Source organism: Nesoenas mayeri (assembly GCF_963082525.1).
Source record: "Nesoenas mayeri genome assembly, chromosome: 17".
Taxonomy (NCBI): domain Eukaryota; kingdom Metazoa; phylum Chordata; class Aves; order Columbiformes; family Columbidae; genus Nesoenas; species Nesoenas mayeri.
This window is the reverse complement of record NC_137565.1, coordinates 6081141-6101066: the sequence shown is the minus strand read 5'-3', so window position 1 is coordinate 6101066 and position 19926 is coordinate 6081141. Positions and strand designations below refer to the sequence as shown.

Below are 19926 nucleotides of genomic sequence, written 5' to 3'. Positions count from 1 at the left end.
GGGCATGGCCAGTCAAGTGGCTCAGCTGTCTGGGAGGCAGCAGCAAGACAGCAGGGCATGCTTGTCCCTGCTGTGCTGTCCCCAGGGCAGGCCTTGTCCCCTTACCTGCTCGCACAGGGTGGCGATGAGCCCCTCTAGGTCCTGCTTCTCGTGCAGAACCATCTGCTTCTCCTCGTACTCCTGTTCCAGCTGCATCTCCAGCTGCCGGAGCTGCATGCAGGAGACAACCCCAGTCACACTCAGAGCCCAGCCAAAGCCCCACTCTCCGGCAGGGGACAGCCACCACCATGGTGGGGACCCGGCCACCCCCGAGAGAGGGAGCACAGCAAAGCTGCCGTCACTGCAACCTGCACTGCAGACCAGGGATGGGCCATGTCTCCCAGAGTCCCTGCTGTCCCCAAGGGACAGCAACTGCTCCTGGCCAAGAGGAGCAAGGGGAAGCAGTCCAGGAGCCAGCAGCACTTTTGGGACACAATGGGCTATTTGAGCCATGGTCAGAGGTCCCCAAGGGCTGTCCCTGCAGCTCTGGAGCGGTAACACAGGCCCTGCAGCCGAGCTAGAAGAGGGGTCGGCTCTGATCCCTGCAAGTTTCCTCAAGATATCTAATGACCATGAACCAAGCAGCACGCTTCTTGCTCCAGCTCTCCACCAGTGTAGAGGTGACAGTGGCCTCGTGGAGCAGACATGCATTAAAGGGAGGATTTGTGCTGCTCCCAGGAGCAAACGGAGCCCAAGGGCCAGCGCTGAGCACAGGAGCCACCATCCCTGTGCCTCCATTCAAGCATTACCATCCCACAGCACTGCGGCCGCAGCAAGTGCTTTGCAGGAGGGAACCAGACCCGGCACAGCACCACAGAGCTGTGTGTGCAGCTGTGAGAGATCCAGAGGGTCCAGCTGGGGGTGAGGGTGGTAGAAATGTGTGACCAAAGCGAGCCAGCCCAGCCCATAGCCTGCTCCTCCCCCGCAAGCAGCTGCGGCTGTGCCTGCAGGAGGGGCCGTGCCAGCTGCACCCCTGGCACGGCTCCCGGTGCCCTCCTTGCCCCAGCCGCCTCCTGCACCCAGCTGCTGCCCAGAAACGGGTTAAAAAGGGAATAGGAGCAGGCTGCTAAATATCAATTGCTCTCTGGAGCGTCTCTGCCATTTACTCATTTGGAAAATGATACTCAGGCCGCGCAGGGTGAGAGAGGGGATGAACGACACACTGCCAGCTGAGAGCAGCCGCAAGGCACAGCATCACTCCCTGTGCAGGGCAGTTAAACAGGCAGGGAAGTGCAGAAGGGAAGGCAGGACCCTGGGAGGAGCCCTGAACAATGTGTCCCCATAACCAGCCCAGAGCTGCAGCAAAAATGGACCAGTGGAGAGCAGGGAGAGGAGCACAGAGCTGCTGCTGCCCCATCCAGTAGCAGGGCAGCATAGCAGGAACAGAATGCAGAGGGACAGCAGTGGTTGCACCTACCGGCAGCGTTTGCACCCCAGAGCAGCACCCCTGGGCACACAGCCTTATGACTCGGGGCACAGCTATGTGCTGACAGAGCAAAAGGAGCATAGATTGCCTCGTTTGCCTCCCCATTTGTTCTGCCTTCCAAAAATAGCACATGCAAAGCCCCACCGACCACTTCATTAAGCCTCAGCAATGTTAATTCACTATTGACAGCCAGGTGTGCCCCAGGCCACACAGTCCCGCAGCCCCAGATCAAACAGCCTGGGAATCTCATCCATGTTTGCACGCCACTGACTTTGCAGCCCTGCTGAAAGGGGGTTTTCTGTTCATTATCACCAAACTCAAAGCCCTGGCTGGCTGGCACTAGTGCCCTTGGTGTGACGCTGGTGTCACCGAGAGCACCGTGCCCACGTGCTGCATCACACGTGGCTGTCACACACTGTCCACAACAGCCCTTCCAGTGTGGCAGGGACTCACCCCTGACCCACAGCCTAGTTTTGCACCCAGGGCTGTGATGGGGCTCATGCCAGGCTGGTGGGAAAGCAGCTCTGACCCCCACACCGCTCCACAGGGAGGAGGGACCCCAGGAATGGACCATGGACAAGGGGAGCCCTGGGGAGCATTGTCCCCCCCAGTGCTGACCTACCCTCTTCTGGCAGGACTGCCGCACATCCTCCAGCTCCTCGTCCTTGTCCTCCAGCTCCTTCTGGTGCATCTGCTTCATCCTCTCTATCTCCAGCTCCAGCCTCTGATGCAGCTGCAAGATGAACACACGGCAGCTGCTCATAGCCCCGGTGGGACAGGGAAGGAGCAGGGAGGGACATCGCCGGGGGTGGCTGCGCTACCTGCTCCAGGTGATCCACAGCAGCTGTCTGCCGCTCCAGCTCCTTCCTCTGCTCGGCAGCGCTGGCCTCCAGGTCCCAGAGCTGCGTCCTGAGCGTGGGCACGGCGCGGGCGTCCAGGGCACCGGGGGTGCTGAGCTCCTGCACCCGGCCGGCCAGCACCGTCACCCGCTGCGCCAGGCCAGCCACCTCCGCCTCCTTCTGCTGCTCGCGGGGCAGAGCGGGGGTCAGCAGCCAGTCCCAGACATGGGAAAAGGGCTTTGCACACCCACCCCTCACTCTTCAAACCCAAATCGTTTCCAACAGCACCATCAGAAACACCCTGGAGGCTGATGCACCTCGCATAGGGCTCGGTGGGCACTGGTGCAGCATCACCCCATAGAGACACAGACCTGCAGCTTCTTGCAGATGAGATTGTGGGTAGAGGCGCAAAGGGAAGCACAAATTACTTCAGCGATAATGATGGTGGGTCTGATTAGCTAAACTGAGGGATGGCCATCACTTTTTACAAGTGATAGCCTTTCTTATGGCAGAGGATAATGTTATTTAAATACATCATGCACAGCCTAGGAATGCGCTGAAAGAAATTGGAATCAAGCTGCCGGGTTTGTGCCTGACGGCCTCTTCTATAATTGCAAAGATAATGGCTTTGCTCTGAGACCTGCTCCCAAAAACTGGATATAATGCAGCAAAGTGGGGTATTTTCCTCTTACCTCTAAGCTCTGCTGGAGTTTGCCCATCTCCCATCGGATGCTGGTGTTCTCCTGTGCCACTTTTTCACGGAGCCTCTTCTCAAAGGCAGACTCCCCGAGGGCCTGGGCTAACTGCAGGTCAAACCTGGGAGAAAAGCACACATTTCCCTCTCCCATGTGGGTCTGTGTTGGCAGCTCGGCTGCCTCTAGCCGGGGAGGCTGTGCTGAGACAGGGAGACAGGCGAGCAGCTTCTCCCAGCACTAGACTTTCCAAGTGCTTTTGAGAGGGCAAGAAGCCTATTCCCCACAAAGTGCTGCCATCGTTTTCTGAATCCCTAATTACCCCACACAAGTGCCAGCCGTGGGCAGTGTGGAGCAGCAGCCATGTGCTCACAGGTGGTTGCCAAGAGCAGGGTGCAAAAAACTGCTGCAGTCACCTGCTACAGACCCCAAATACCCCAAACGGTGCCTGTGTGCAGGCAACAGCCCTCTGCCCCCACCCACAACATGGGCAGCTCCCGATCCAGGGCCACCGGGACTCTGCTATGCCACTGATGTCCAGAAAGGTGGTGGATGCCCCATCCCTGGAGACATCCCAGCCCAGGCTGGACGGGGCTCTGAGCAACCTGATCTGGGTGAAGATGCCCTTGCTCATGGCAGGGGTTCGACTACATGAGCTTTGAAGGTCCCTTCAAGCTAAACTATTCTGCGATTCTATAATTGCATTGGGAGTGATTTCATTTATGGAAGCAAGTTCCAGTCACACAGCAACGGGATGTAAAAATAACCTCCTGGCTTAGTGCAACCTCCAGCAGATGAACAGAGCAGCCCATCCAGGAACTCCTCACCCCAGGACATCCTGAGCATCCCGGTCCCCTGCCCTCCCACTCTGGCAGCCCCAGCCCTCCCGCTTGCTTCCACCAGCCTTACTTCTTCTGCCTCTTCTCCAGCTCGTGGCTGCGGCTCTGCTGGCTCTCGGCGAGCACCCGCGCGTCCTCCAGCTCACAGACCAGCCGCCGGCACCGCCGCCGCAGCTGCTGGGACGCCTTCCTGGCCGCCTCGCAGGCTGCCTGCGCCTCGCTGAGCTGCAGGCAGGGATGGTGGTGAGACCCTGCGGCACAGGCACCCCATGCCACAAGGACCCCCACAGCACAGGGACCCCCTGGGCACAGGGACACCGTAGCTGCTTCCACCCAGGGCTCAGCCTCACTCTGACACCCAGAGATAGGTTACTCAGAGATCTTCCACCAAGCAAGGACAAATGTATGTGCTCTGACCCCTCAGGCCCCAGGCACTCTCCTGTGCCCCCGCAGCATCCCAGTCCTCTTGCTGAGTAAGCAAAGCTGCCCCAGGGGCAGACATTTGATCCTGTTTCTCTGCCAAAAGCAGTGCCTGGACCGAGCGAGCTGGATCCTGCAAGGATTTGCATCGTGTTTGGGGCAGAGAGACACCAGAGTTCTCACCAGCCAGAGAACAGAGTTGTTAAGCAATGCCTTTAAATAAGCAAAATCTTGCATTAATGAAGCCTGTAATTCCAGACTAACTATCTGATAGCAAATGGGCTGTTTTGCTTTACCCAAGCTCCTGAGACTGGGCTGCTTTTCTTATTACTTTTTAATGTACCATGAATAATATTCATGTTCTTGTTTTATGTTTATGAGAAGTGACCTGACTCTCAGAGACTGCTCAGGGAAGCACGCTGGCTTTTTCCCTCCTCGTGGCAAAGCTCGGGCACTGGCAGCTCTTTACTTTAGCAGCTCTTTGCATGGCAGATGGTATGAGCACAACCCAGTCCAGTATCCAAAAGCCAGACTGACACCAAGACCCACCACTGAGCCGCTCTCCACCTGCAGCTTCTCACCCTGTGCTCATGCTTGTGCTTGAACAAGGCTGAATTTTGCCACGTCCTGGTGCAAAAGTAACTTTTTAAGCTGGAAGGAAGCTTTGGGGTATTTATTCTCATACCAGCAGAAAACAGCTGATTTTGAGAGCATCACCAGTAAGCAGCCACATTTCCACAGCTCAGCCCTGCAAAGTTTCGCCTGCCCAGAAGCAAGGAGAGGACACGTGGCTTCAGCCCTGCTCCTTGGGGTTGCCCTGGGGAGCCTCTGTCCCCTCCAGTGTCCAGGGCTGGCAGCACTTGCCTTTTGCTCAAGCCCGGTCCTGGCGCCCAGCTCGGCCTCCAGCCGCTGCTCCAGCTGCGCCAGCCGCTTCCGCAGGAATGAGATCTCAGTCTGCGCGCAGTCAAACCGCACTTGCCACTCGTCCTCTGCCATGGAGAGACCCGGAGGGGCTGCTCAGCCCGGCCAGTCCGAGCAGCCGTGCCAGGGTCAGATGGGCGAATGCAGAACTGCGGCTCCCGTACCCAGGGCGGCCCCAGCTCACATAGCACATGTACCACCCTGAGCACAGCAAGCATGCCCATCCCATCCCATCCCATCCCATCCCATCCCATCCCATCCCATTTTTGTTTTATCAGCCTCCCCGTCACTCCAAAACATGCTTCAAATGCCCTTTGAGCTGTAGGAGTGCCAGGTGGTACCAGCAGCACCCTCAGGCAGCATCCCTGTTGCATCCCCAGCCCTGTGCAAGAGCCGTATGCCACCGGACTGTGACTGCCAGCTCTGGACAGACAAGCAATGCAGAATGACAGGGTGGCAAAAACAAGCTAGGGTGGCCAGAAGCTAGGGGAGCAGCACTGCCTTGGTGGGGGGCAAACCTCTGCCCATTGCAAGAGGCTTTGCTGCTGTGCTGGGGCAGCCGTGCTGGCCCCGCAGGTCAGGTTGGATGCCCAGAACAAGCACTATCACCAAACAGATCCCCCTACCTCCTCCAGAGCCGCTGATCTTCATCTCACGCAGCTGAACTAGCTGCTGGGCCTCTTCCAGCTGCTTTTCCACCAACTCCAGCTTCTTCTGCACTTGGTCGTGTTTGCTCTGAGGAAAGCCGGGGAAGGAAGGGAGCAGATCTACCTGGCTCCAGGGCACTGGAGTCCAGCCAGGCTGTGCCAAGAGTGTGGCATCGCCACCGGCACACCCCGACAGCTCAGGACCCTCCTACCTGCAGCTCCTGCAGCTCACGGGCACCCCGCAGCCTCTCTGCCCGCTCCCCGTCCAGCACCTGGCAGGCAACGTCACCCTTGTACCGCTCATCTGACAGCTCCGTCGTCAAGTCGATGATCTGTGGGGGACATGGAGACAGGCTAGACATCACCCTGCACACCAGCCCCATTGGCTCCAGCATCCTGACTGCTCTCATTTGGCAGCTGCCTGTGGTAAGGGGATGTGGTAAGTGCACATCATCACCAACCAGTGTCACCATTGGGAGCCCAGGCAAAGAGTAGCTGCTGCTGGACCCCGTGGCTGAACCCTCATGTGGCTGCCTGTGCAAACACCAGCAACCTGTTGCCTGCACTGCGCTGCCTGCAGTGCTCATCAGATTTCTGCACCATTCTAGTTGATTAGCATTAAGTTTCATTTAGAATCACAGAGTCATTTTGGTTGGAAAAGACCTTTAAGATCACAGAGTCCACCCATCAACCCAGCGCTGCCAAGTCCACCCCTAAGCCATGTCCTTAAGAACCTCGTCTCCATGAAACATTTAATCTGTTAACCCCACGTTTGAAGCACAGCAGTCAGGAGAAAATACTTGGAAATACAACAAAGATAGCAGGACACTTGTGCGCAGTCCCCATGGCATTAGCATTCGTCCCATTAAACTGAGTCATTTCTGGTGCCCACAGAGGTCAGTGAGCCTGCAGCCCTGAGAGCGTGATAAAAACACAATATGTCTGTGTGTGATTTCCTGTTCTAATTACACCCTTTCGTCAGCAAAAGGGAAGAGGTTCACACTGCCACTTCTCAGCCCCTTACACTGCGCTGTGCTGGTGGCAGGACGAGGTGACATCTGTCCTTGCTAGAGGGGACCTGAGGCTTCCCCTTTCCTGGGTATGGCCCATCCCCACGGTGTCTGGGCTGCTCTCCAGGTGCTGCCATCAGGCACTGCAGCCCCTATGGGTCCTGTTCAGAGACCCCTGGCTGTGGTGACTCTGCCAGCAGTTCAGCAGCTGCCTCCTGCCCAACCCTTTGCTGGTCACAGCTCCTCCTGCCACAATGCAATTGGTGCTCATATTTATCCCAATATGGCTTAATTTCCAACTCAACCAAGCAGGGCTGTGGCAGAGGCTTTTTCTGGGCTCTACCTTGCTTTCCAGCTTCTCTGCCGTCTGCCTGAGCTCGCTGCACGCCTGCTCGGATTTTTCCAGCTTCCTTCTCAACGCCGCCAGCTCCTCCTAGGGAAGATTGGAAAAAAAAAAGCACATGCAGAGCTCCAGTACCCTCAATTTATTTATGAAAATCTTGTTTTCTGTTAAAAATAAATGGGAGAGACATAACTGCCTTATTAATAAAATTTACCAGGCAACTCTGAAGGCTGCTCACTGAAAATTGCTGCGACTACATCTCCCGACATGAATTCCGTCAGAGGGGCTGTCATCTTTGGTGTGCACACAGAGCACATTTTACGAGAAAGGGATGAACAGCCCAGCATCTGCATTTGCTCGGGGAGCGTTGCTGGGGCCCTGGCAGGCTATCACAGAGCGGTGCAAAGGCACCTTGTTTTCTGTGATTCTTTTTCAGGCAGCCTGACTGCAGGGGCAGACAGAGCCGCTCGGCGCCGCCGTGTCCTGCTTTGATGTCCAACTGGAGCAGAAACAGAACGTGCAGAGTTGTGATAAAAACAGAGGTTAACGGGCGATGGGGCCTGACAGATCCCAGGCGGGTTTGGAGAGAGAAACAGAGGCTTGGGCAGCTTTTATTTCACCTGAACCAGCCTGAAAGCATCTTGTTAAACCCTCACTAAGGCAAGAGGAGGAGCAGGACACCAAAGAAGACAGACTAAGAATTTAGTGCAGGTCTCAGAGATGTGGAGGGCTGAAAGGCGCCTTTCCTGGGTCAGCAACAGCCCATTAATGTTTCCCATCACCAGCAGCGGCTCTGATGGAAGCCAGGACAGGTATGGCGACAGCACAGAATCCCCTGTATCAAGGATGCATCTGGCTGCCCACCATCTTGCCATCCCACAGACTGATGTGGGGAACCTGTCCCCAAGGGGCTCGGCTCAGTGGACCCAGCCCCAGAGCTCACAAGGGGAGCGGGGGACACACAGGGACAGCTGCAGCCCTGGGATAGGGTTTCGGCTATGGGGACACACTGCATTTGCTACTGTCCCTCTAAGGAAGAAGGAGAGTTATTTCTCCCTCTACAGCTCTACAAAATACATTACTTGGGGAAAAAAAAACGCAGTGCTAAGAAAAGAAGATGAATTCTGAATGGTCAGAAGAATATCTCTGCCCTGGCAGAAGTGACTGCTAATCTGGCCAACCCACCAGGAAGAGTCCCTCAAGCGTTCTGTCCTGTCCCATCCCACCCCACCCCACCCCATCCCATCCCATCCCATATACTTCTTTCGCACGGAGCTGCTCCTCCGCAAGGCTGACGCTGAGCAGGGGCCGCACACGGCTCAGCAGCTGCCACCATGGCCAGTTTCTGATGGCCTGGAACACCACCAGGTTCTTCTGGATGCAGCGGACGGCAAGGCGCTGGATCTGTGGGGAGACATGGTGGCCATGGAGTGGCCTGCTCTGCTCACAGAGCTGTGATTTGGGTGCTCTGGGCCGTATCACAGCAGCACCGAGCTGACGCTTTGGTGGGTAAAGGGTACCCATGACCCATAGGGTCAATACCTTCAACCTCTTGAACTTCTGGCGGCTGAGGAAGCCCTTGCAAGCAGCCTGGAGCAGGATCATCTTCTGGGCTATCAGCTTGTCGCGCTGCTTCTCCAGCCTGGAGATGACCCCCGGCTTCAAGAAAACCTGACAGCAAGGAACAGAGGTTACACCCCCCCAGGCAGGGTCTGGCACCAAGAGCCCTACAGCATTTCTAACTGTACACACACACATGCACAAGTAACAGCAACAGTGTCAATTTACAGTAGGAAAAATAAAATTTACCACATCTTTTTCTTTAACTAAACTTGTCAGGAACACCTCATAAATGATAGAGATTTGCTGATGCCACCGAATTTAGCCCAGTATCGATATCTCAGAGTGTAAGACACCTCTCAGTCATCACCTGGCGAACCTCTCAGGATATGGGACCAACCACTCCCAAATATTGTGCACCATTTGCATAATACAGCTTTAATAAAAACTGAATTACACTTGTGAAGCCGGTGGCGTACTTAAAGAGCTGCATTTTAAAGATGCCAAATTGAATCAAAGAACAATTCCAAGGAAACTCACTTTCTTGAGATAATGCTATGATTGCTCCACCACCTATTTGATTGTCTCATTAATGTCTGTATTAACTTCACAAGCCAGCGAGTTTTAGAAGTTAGTACAAAATCAATGCTCAAAGCGATGGCAAAACTAACTCTATAACAAGATGTGACTGGAGCTGCTATCGCGCTATTGATTAAGTACAAGGGTTTCATAGAAGAGATAATTGCAAACTGCACTGTGCAGGATAAAAGAAACTTATTTTGCTCCACAGAACCATTTCATGAATTCTTTCTTTATAGACTCCAAGAGCTGAAGGAAAGCACGCATGCAAAATTAATTTTTCTTTGAGATTATTGCATTTAAGTTTAAATGTTGTTGCTGCAAGAACTCCTGCAGCTGCCCAGTTCAGCAGAGCATTAACCCCAGCGCACCAAAACCACACGCTGCCCAAACTCCTTTTATACTCTCATTAGATATCAAAGGTCACCAGGAACTTAAAAGTCAGGAGGGGACAGATTTTTAGAAACGTTTTACATAGGGTAACATTGTTAGGCGTGAATTAGGAGCCTTCTGCTTTGATTTTTGGGGAGATTTGTTTTCGCAGCCTGCTGGGTGCTGTGGGGAGCAGCAGTTTTCCCTGCGGTTTGGCAAGTTTCGGGCAGTGCCCGGTGCAGGGCTGGCTGTGCCATGTGCACCGGGAGCACCAGGGAGCAGAGACCAGAGCCGCCGTACCTGGCTGCGTCCGATGGCAATGCTCTTCTTCTCCAGATCCAGCGCCTGGAAGAGCTCCTCGATCGCCTGTGGAGAAGGAGCATGTCACTCCGAGAACATTACACCCCGGCACGAGGCTACTGAAATGGGGCACAGAGACCCCAAGGCCTTATGGGAAGGCAAGAGCCCATCCCAGCACTGTCCAGCCAGGGTCCAGCTGCACCGCAAGCTCCCAGCACTGCCCTCCTGCCTGGCTTGCCAACAGCTCAGCCCATGCAGGCAAAGGAAGAGGGAAAAGTGCTGATTCCCCCTCTGAGCCTGCCAGCACAGGGCTGAGCCCCCACAGGGAGCCAAGCAGATGAGCCCTGAGCTGTACGGGAAGTCTGAACTCAATTACTCTGAGCTTTGGACCAACACACAAACATAACAGCCAGATATCCCGCACACTTCCCCAGGGCAGCAAACACTATCTGGACAAATGGATGGTTTGGAAACCCCAGAGCTACAGAAATCATGACAAAAATCCTTCGCTAATACTTCACTCCATACAACAGCCTCCAGCCATCTCACACGTTTCCTCCACAAAGGACAAAACCCACGTGAGAAATATTTCGGCGGGCACCGGGAGCACCTCATTGCACCAGAAACACAGCCCTGGCCCTCGCCAGCAGCCGGGCACACAGCGGGGCGACGAGGATGGAGCAGGGGAGTACATGGGGACACGGATCCGCACGGGGGACAATCCCACCCCATGCACAGTGGTGAGGCGTGCGGCCACAGGGTCTGTCCTTGCTGCCCCATTGCCCGCACTGCAGACATGTATCCCCAGCGGCTGAGGCAATGCTGCTGAGTGGGAATCAGACTCCAGCCAGCAAACCCACATGGCAACAAGCTCCGGGGAGGATGGGATTTTACAAATCCCCTGCTTACACGCGGCTGACGAGAGACCCTCTGCCTCCTCACCACATTTAATAACAATATTGACCTTTGCCGACTGTCAAACTTGTCTTATTAAATCCCAAGGTCTTAACTGAATTTGCAGACACTGCCTGGTAGTTTGCACAACAGAACACGTGCCCATGTTTAATTCATCTCCTCTCGGCTCTTCCCGGCTCTCGGTGTTCCTCGGCTCCCTAACAGCCTGTTCCAGAGGCAGGGGCACTTCTCCCCAGTTTTTGCTACAAATTTATTATGAAACAATAAAACCAGCAAATCTCTGCCTTAATTCCTGAGCTACTTTGACTTTCAGGCTTTGTGAGACAATGCAAGGAGCCACTCTGGGTGGTGCCTGACAGGTGCCTGAAGTTATGCTTTATGGTGATGCTCCACTGGGCCCCTGGGAATGCTGCCTGGCTTGTCCTCAGCCAGCTGTTTTTTGGGGGACCCAGGGCAAGAAAAGGGGTGCTGCCAGAGCAGGCCAGGGCAATGCACGGATCCCACCCTGCGCACAAGCCTCCAGTCCCGCAGTTCGTGCCCTGTCCAGCAAAACAAGACCTTCCAGGCATGCAGTCAGAGCACCAACGACCGAGGCAGAGCCCTCAGCAAGCAGGATTTTCCATGCCTTTTCCTCTTGAGTATTAAAAAGAAGCAATAACAGACTTAATTTCCAGGCTGATTTCTCCAAGTTCTCTCCACGGTGCAATAACGTTGGCAAATGCAGCCCACACCAGGCATGTTTACTGCCTTTGCAAAAACTGTCCTCAGGGAGAGGAGCTCCAGGATGAACTGCGCACAGCTGTGTGCCAGGAGCTGCCGTGCAGGCTGCCGGGGACCCGCGTCCCTCCACACTCGGGTGTGTGTGGGACAGGTGAAGAGGAGCAGGATGAAAAGTCAGCCCTGCAACCCAGCGCTGCACCCGCTGCCAGATCCCTCCTGATCCGGGGAGCTCCCACTGCCCAGAGCCCAACACACAGGCTGATCTCACAGACCCCAAACCCCATCATTGCTTCTCAGCAGTGCTGCAAACGCTGGTGTGCTGCCCTGAGCCTTGCTGAATGTGGACGCACCTTGCTCTCGTCCGGCACCTCGTAGGCAGATGTGTGCTTCTTCATGACATCTGGAGCAAGGACCTGGAAGCGCCGTCGGAATTGAGTGAGGAGTAGGCGATCTGCATACCCTGGGGACAGACAGACATAGCTGGGGCTGCGCCAGCCCAGGGGCACATGGCTTGTAACAAAATATCAGGGAGAGAACCAGCAGTGGGGATCAGGGAAGCTGCCCCACAGTTCAAGTCATGCAGGAGATTCCTCTGGTTCTCCCACACAGGTCCCTCTCCGCTGCCATAGACCGTGACCCCGGTCAGTGCAGGTCCAGCCTGATGCACGATGCTCCAAGGGAAGCATGGGGGAACCTCACCAGAGCTGTGTGCCCAGCAGCACTGCCTGCTATGGGCAGGAGCAGGGCCAGGAGCCTCTGCAAAACCAGCAATAAACACCCAGGAGCTTTCTGAAGCGGGGCTGGCAAGAGGGAGATGATGAGGAAAGTGTGGAAGGGCCAAGCCAGCAGCAGGCAGCGCCAGCACAGCACACGGCACACGGTAGCAGCGGAGGTCGGGCGTACCGATGCGATGCAGGCGCAGGGCATCCAGGAGCTGTGTCCCCTCCAGCTGGGCTCGCAGCGTCGGCACGTCCAGCCGTGGGGCTGCATCAGGCGGTGGGGGGGACACTGGCCCCTCTGTCCCTGGTCCTGGGACAAGGCAGTGGACAAAGTGCAACCGGGACCGTCGAAGCAGGTTGGTGAGCGCATCCTGCCAGGCAAGCAGAGGTCAGCGGGGACTGAGGGGACAAAGGGGCAGCACACAGTGGTGGTGGGAAATGCTCCCCATGTCCCTGCTGCAGGGTGTCTGAGCAGGTCCAGCAGTCACTCCCAGAGCCCTCAGAGCTCAAATGTGTGTTAGGAACAGCTTTCGTCAGAGATGAGCCTGAGGGGCCAGTCACATTCTCAGCAGTACCCTTCTTCCTGATGCCCCATGTTTTTGGTCGAAGGGCTACAAAATGTTACCAAGGCGGAGGGTTGCTGGGTAGAGGTTTGCTGGGGACAGCCAGGACCACAGCACGGGCTGACTGGGAGTCTATGGAGACTGAGCCTCGTCTCCTCGGGAGAGTTTCAGCACCTAATTATGGCTAAGCTCAGCAGGAGTTTGGCACACTCCCAGCACAGAGGGCTGGTCCACTCGTCCCAGTGCTTAAGAGGATTAAGAGCAGCTGAGCAAGGTGTGTGTGTAATCTGCTTTACGGTTTGTTTGCCTGGGATGCTTTCCCCAAGCAACAGCAGCGCTGGGGAGGCTTGTGGTCACCCATGGCCAGAGCAGCATCCCAGGCCAAGGTGGCCGTGGGGAATGCGGGTCCCCTTGCTAAGGGGCAGTGTGTCTAAGGCAGGGTCTGAGTGTGGGGTCAGGATATGCAGCGCTGCAAACACCCTGACCTGCACCCAAGAGGGTCCTGGTGCCCCGGCGCCCACACTCACCGCCTGCAGCTTGAGCTGTGCACACACCGACCTCTTCCTCACGGCGGCAAAGCTGCTGGCGAAGGTTTTCCTGAGACAGGCGTTGCGGTGCAAGGCGGCCTGGGAGCGTCCCTCCAGCCCCCCAACGGCGCGACAGCCCAGCGGCACCCGTGGCCGCACCAGCTCCTGCAAGGCGGTTCTGTGGGGACAGCAATGGGACGGGGCTGCGGCGAGGAACCTCTGCAGCCCAGCACCTGAATTTGGCACCGGTGCTGCCGCAGGGCACCCAGCCATGGAGCAGAGCAGGGTGCCACGACACCCCCTACCCTTCCATCCCTCTCTGATTCAAGCACCGAACTGGTCACCACTGTGGAAACTGAAGCCCGACACAAAACGAGCTGGGAGTGTTTAAGCAGAGGTTAAAATCATCCTGTGTGCTGAGACATCTGCAGCAGCTTGATTACATTTCAATTCCAATTTAGTTTACAAGGTTCCTCGATGAGGTGGGGAAAACCCAAGTGGTCGCTGCACTGGGAGATGTCCTCAGCCAGTGATGTGCAACAGCCCCAACACACATCGGATGCCCGACCCACAGCACGGTGGAGCTGAGGACGTATCAGGGCCCTCTCTGTGTCCCCCGTTGCCCACACCTGCAGGAAGGGACTCCCTCAGATGTCCATGGCTGGGACCTGCTGACGCAGAACCCACCAGCTCTGACAGAACACTGCTCATGGCAGCACCGACCACCCGTTCGCTCCAGAGCTGCTGCAATCACAATGTGTACATCTGGTTGTCAGTCAGCCCAGGAGCTCCATGGCTGGAAGTCAAATCACTTGACATCCGCTCCCTCTACTTCACTAAACTCTCCGGATTCCCACAAAGCTGGGCTGAAACCTGGGGGTTTTTCCAACTTTCTTACAGTTTTTTTTTCCCCAGGCAGAGCTGGACTTTGCCAATGCAATGTTGGTCTCAGGCTGCCCTGCAGACAGGATCTGCTCCAGATCCCATCTCCTCCTTGCCCACCCAAGGCCGGATCAGCCCCATTCCCTGGGCTGTGCACTGGGTAGGGGGACAAGCAGAGTCCCCTGGCAGCCAGTGACAAGGCCACTGCCTACCCTGGCTGGCCTTGGCCAGGCTGTGGGTCCTCTCCTCCCCATTGGGATGCCTTACAACCCTGTCCCTTCCCCACCACCAACCACCTCAGGAGCTGCGGCAGGTTTGCAATCTCCAGCTGGAGCAACACGGCTCACGGTGGGATCCCAAACCACTCTCAGGGGCACAGGGAGCACCAAGGCCATAGCACACGCCCCTTGTACTTACACTTTGGACTGCTGCAGCACCTGGATGGCGTTTTCTGCTGAGAGGTTGAGCTTGGCTTTGCTGAGCCAGCCCGTGAGGTCGTAGCGCACAGGGTCCGTGCCCAGCTGGTGGCAGATCTCGAAGTGCAGCGCCTGCTCACACCTCCGCATGTAGCTGTCCCCTGTGACAGTACCCAGAAGCAAAGCCCAGAGAGAGATTTAATTTGCTGCATAATTTCCTAAAGTTCCAAAGCTGAATGGTGCTGCCAAAGGGTGGGCAGCTGAGCCAGACTTACCCTCCTGATCAGGTCCCTTCGTGGCGAAGTAGGAGCAGAGGCGGTCGAAGGCAGCGCTGTCCCCAGAGCCTGGGACCAGCACCTCCTCGTCCAGGATCCAGAGCAGCCCCTTGCGATCTGCACCCGGGCTGCCGGGCAGCACCGGCGGCTGTGGGGGAAGATGGGCTTTGGTCATGGACATCACCACCTCTGCCCAACCATGTCCCCTGCCTAGAGTAGCGTCAGGAATCCCTCCTGGCCTGAGCCAGCTCTGGACATCACCCGTGGCACCGCCGCAGACACATGGTGTGCCCTGGGGACTGGTCACCCCAGCTCTGCAGCCAGGCTGGGAGGAGTTCTCAGGACACAGGGTTTGACTGGGAAGGGCGCTTGCATTTTAAAAACACTAAAAAGGTCCTAGTTGATGCTGTGCCCTCCCCTGCAACGCCTTGGCCTGCTCTGTGCAAAACACAGGGCGAGGTCCCACTCTGCCCCTGAAATCCTCAGCCGTCTGAGCACAAGGATGCTCCAAGCACGGCCAGAGCAAGGAGCTGCCATGGGGACAGGTTACCTGGGAGCAGCTCAGGTCGATGATGGACAGCGTGGCCAATGGTGAGCGCTCTGGAAGATCAAAAGACACCTCAACATTTTCCTGGAAAACATTATTTAAAAGCTCACTTCAGTCATGGTCTGGCATCTGAAAGTCAGGAGGAAATCTGTTTGCATCATGGGGAGGAGGATGGTGCAAAGATCCAGTGCTGGTGGAGCAGCAACCAGAGACGCCTCTGTCGTGCCGCGGAGTCAGGGCCATGTCTGCGGGGACCGCTGTGCCCAACAGCTCCTGCAGTGCTTTGGGGATGTCAGACAAGCTGCATAAATCACAGATATGATAATAACCGAGGACTTATCAAGAAAGCACCAAGAAAACAATGAATTATTAAATTTGCACCTTGCAGGCATTGCTTCCCAGCACGGCTCCTGCTTATGTGTGAATCAGGGATGCTCAGCAAGAGCCAGAGCTGTGATGTCTGTCCACATTAACAGGGATGTAGGTTTGCATCCCGAGCATGCACGTGGAGCAGAAAGCAGCAGTGGAGCCTGAGTTTCTTCCTACCCAGGACACGTGTCATTGTCACCCCCACGTGTGACCCAGCTCTGGAAGGAAACAGGTCACGGGGGCTCAGGCTCACAGATAAATTCAGTGCCCCAGGGCAGCTGTCCTTAGCCAGGACTAAGCCAAAGCATGGCCAGTCTGCCAAGCCTGCTGCCGTTTCAAGCTCGGCTAGTAACTGCATTTTCATCTCTAGTGAAGAGCACATATGTACTTACTTGGCGCAAGTGATGTGTGAATATTAAGCCATGGGAATTCGATGGTTTTCCCAGGGCTAGAGGTATTAAAGTAACTTCTGCAGGCCTAATAAGTTCATCTCTGCTTGTAGATTTTTTCAGCAGCTTATTTCTGCAATAATTTATCATTTTCCTTTCCATTCTCTATTATTCATCACTTGAGGAAAAATTCAGCTGCAGCAACAGAAGGGCATGAAGCCTCCTGAGCTGAACAAGCATGTCCAAAGAGGTGCCCAGACATCCTGGCATCTCCAGGACATCCAAAATACCCAAGAGGATCCACGACTGGGGCAGTGGGGGGACAAGAGTCCCAGCTCAAGGCTATTGCTCCATACAGACCTCTCATTTCTGCAACACCCTCTCAGTCCAAGCTACTGAGTGTGTTCGGTCACACCACGGGCAGAGCACAGGGACCTGCTGAGTCACAGGCAACCCCATTGCTGGGTTCTGGGAAGCTCCTCACCTCTCGGTACCTCTCCATTTCCAAAATGAAGGTCTTCTCGTAGAAGAGAGCCTGCAGCCGCTCGTGCACGTAGTTGTGGCAGAGCTCTTCAAAGGTGGCCGCTCGCTCGGCCCGGTGGTGCCGCGGGTTGTGGAAGCCCGGAGTGTCCACCACGGCGATGGAGGCCATGGAGAGGTGCTGGGAGGAGAAAGACCTGGGGAAAGAGTCCTGCACATCACGGGGTTGTACCCGTGATGTGCCTCAGCTCTGCCCTCAGAGGTGACACTGCCTCTTCCCTGCAACATGCATGTCCCCAGCTGGGCACTGTCCCCACAGCAGGGACCAGCCCAGCGTTGCCCGTCCCCCCCATCCCAGTGTCTGCAGTCAGGAAGCACCCACCCACTCTGGCACATCCCTCTGCTTGTCTCTTTTGCTTCACCCACCTCTGCTTTGCTCTACTCAAGCTAAGCATCTCATCCCAGTCAAGCTGCTCCTGGCCTGGCCTAAGAAACACATCACGGTGCAGTGGGACAAGATGCCACCCATCCTGTGCTTGACCCCATCCTGGCATGCTAGTTATCTCCAGTACTACATCTTCACCCAAAAGTGTTAAGTTTGATGGACCAGTTGATTTGAAAATTGGTTAAATTGGCACGTGAAGCCAACACAAATGACAAGGTGAGTCTCCAAAGCTGCAGCTGCCGGGCTATGCTGTGCCGTCTGCTGCATTTCTGCAGGAGAAGCTGCTGCTGTTCAGCTTCTGTGGAAACCTCTAATGGGAACCGTAGCCCCGAACACCTGTGATCTGAGGAGCAGACATCAAGGGGCTTCTTGGGAGAAGCAGAGATGTTGTTTACTTCCTAAAATGTTGCTCGCAGCCATTTCCAGTATTTCAGATAAGGACAGCAGGGGAGTCTCACCCTGAGAAGCCTCTGGGATTGTTTTTAACATGTATTTCAGAAACAGCCATCGCATTGTGCTGCTTTGCCGGCTATGGTGCAGACCCTGCCCCATGCCCTTACTTCGTAGGGATGAAAGGAGATGCATTTCTCCTTTGTTGCACAGGGCACCAAGGATGTGGCACTTCCATGAAAGCACAGGGTTGATTAAAGAAACAAAAGTACATTTATGAACTGCTGGCAGGTTTTCATAGCAGCACCCTCCTGCAGCCAGATTTGAAAAGATTCACATTCACCTTCAGCTCACTGAGGAAAATGGCATTTTCATGGCTGCACTGAAACATGACTCTTCATCTGGATCATTGTTTCATTGGCTTATTTGCTTTGGTGGGCTGATGTGGAAAATAAAGCCAGGCAAAATGAAGCTGCCCATAGAGGGAAGAGGACAGTCAGGACATATCCCAAGTTAATGCTGTTATTCAAGAGAATCAACAACATTTTATTCTTCTGTCAGCCCTCCGAGTACCATTAGCAATTTCCCTTTGGAGCGTAGTTGCCAGGAATTACAATAAGAATATTCTGCAGGTTAAATAACTGCAGGTTAAAATAAACCTGCAGCAACAACACAGAGTATTTTTGGACACCAGCTTTTATGTGGATGCTGACTCCAAGAAACTGAATTGCACATCAGAACGGAGAAAACGGAACGGTTTGGGGACCTGATCCTTACCCTGTGTTAAATTACTCTATTTATCAGAGTAGGTAATTTCAGATTTACACCACCTGGAGACACAGGTACACCAGGCCACAGGGGATGTCCCTCACGTCCCTCCCATCCTGGCTCTCCAGATGGAATAAGCAGAGGGAGGACAAGCCGTGGGGCAGGGGAAGGTGCCGCCTGCTCGGCTGTACCAGCACCAGGACGCACCCACGGCCTCCCAGGGCTCCTCGGCAGCTGCTCTTGTGCCAAACTCTCTCGCTTATGGCACCTCAATCCCCTCCTTTGTCCCCAGGCCAACACCCCATAGAAGGTCCCAAGTGCCAGCGTGCTCTCCCAGATGGAGATTTTCATATCATTCTTTGTGCAGCAGCAGCAGCTGCCTGCTCTGTGCCTCTCCACAGAGAGCCTGGCAGAGGCTCCTCTCCAGCAGCCCCCCAGGAAGGAGCCATCACCCCAGACACCCCAGCAGCTCCATACCTGTTGATCAGCGAGACAACAGCAGCAAACAGCTCTTCATAGAGACCTGCAGCCATCCCCTCCACGCACTCCACGCCTGTCAGCTTTGGCCCTGGCACAGCAGAGAAGAGCAAACAGAGCCGTGGGATTTATTTCCAGCCTGGCTCAGCCCAGATGAGCTGAGCTGGGAGCAGGGGGTTCCCTCACTTGTGAGCAGGAGAAGCCGCACAGCTCACGGTATTGCTCCTGGTGAACAGGCAGCGCAGAGCCACCTGCTGCCTTCTGCTCCTCTAGAGCCTCTTCCCTACCGTGTATCTAAGAAATAACACTATTGCCGTGTCAAAGGCCAGTTCTACAAGTTCTTGCTTTTATCAGAATAACTTGCAGGGCTGTAATTCTGCCACCAAGGACGAGCTGGGTATAGAAATGCTGTCCTTAAAGTCAGGTGACATCTCACACCCCCCCACCGCATGCATGCTGGATCTGCTTCCATTAATTAGATCCATACATTATGGTTTATAGCCTGGGTCTCTGCAGCACAGTGCTGGCACAGTTCCACTCGCAGGCATGCGGGAAGGATGCCCACACTGCTGCCCCCCTGGTCTGGGGGTTTTCCACCCTTTTCTACCCAGAGCTCTCACATCACTTATCTGCCCGGGTCATATTCTGAATTCACCTGACCTTCATGTGTGACAAGGAGTGACAGGCAGGGCCAGCCGTAGTGACAAAGCAGTTGATAATTAATTAATATGAACACAATTAAAGGGACCCCACTGCTTGAAGAGCAAAAGGCTCACTGCCTCTCCTGGCAGCATGCCCTCCAGAACAGCACAGAAGAGCTCTACACTTCCCCATAATCCATCATAAAAGCAGACGCAGCCCCTGGTACCTGCCGGGCTCTCCTCCGGGGGGGGCAGCCCCCGGCCCCGCACCGTGACCTGCGCCAGGATCTGCTTCAGGTGGTGCTTGAAGACGGCGGTGCTGAGCTCCTCCAGGTCACAGCCCAGCACCTCGGCCGCTGTGCTGGCACACTCGAACTTCATGAACTGCTTCCTGCCAACTGGAGAGGGGGACACGG

General features: G+C 55.4%; 1 protein-coding gene across 1 annotated transcript in view; it reads right to left on the bottom strand.

The window, feature by feature from the left end:
* Positions 1–19926, bottom strand: part of MYO18B (myosin XVIIIB) — a gene marked incomplete at both ends in the record, with an annotated part of 58167 nt that overhangs the window by 24488 nt on the left and 13753 nt on the right. The window contains 21 exons of the mRNA XM_080355245.1: positions 106–210; positions 2088–2198; positions 2287–2487; positions 2997–3120; positions 3906–4060; positions 5120–5244; positions 5803–5911; positions 6036–6155; positions 7177–7266; positions 8437–8580; positions 8719–8847; positions 9988–10053; positions 11973–12082; positions 12526–12712; positions 13432–13609; positions 14731–14890; positions 15005–15152; positions 15555–15635; positions 16794–16986; positions 18870–18960; positions 19738–19908. Of these exons, the coding sequence (XP_080211371.1) occupies positions 106–210; positions 2088–2198; positions 2287–2487; positions 2997–3120; positions 3906–4060; positions 5120–5244; positions 5803–5911; positions 6036–6155; positions 7177–7266; positions 8437–8580; positions 8719–8847; positions 9988–10053; positions 11973–12082; positions 12526–12712; positions 13432–13609; positions 14731–14890; positions 15005–15152; positions 15555–15635; positions 16794–16986; positions 18870–18960; positions 19738–19908 (2798 nt within the window). The remainder of the gene's footprint in view (positions 1–105; positions 211–2087; positions 2199–2286; positions 2488–2996; positions 3121–3905; positions 4061–5119; positions 5245–5802; positions 5912–6035; positions 6156–7176; positions 7267–8436; positions 8581–8718; positions 8848–9987; positions 10054–11972; positions 12083–12525; positions 12713–13431; positions 13610–14730; positions 14891–15004; positions 15153–15554; positions 15636–16793; positions 16987–18869; positions 18961–19737; positions 19909–19926) is intronic.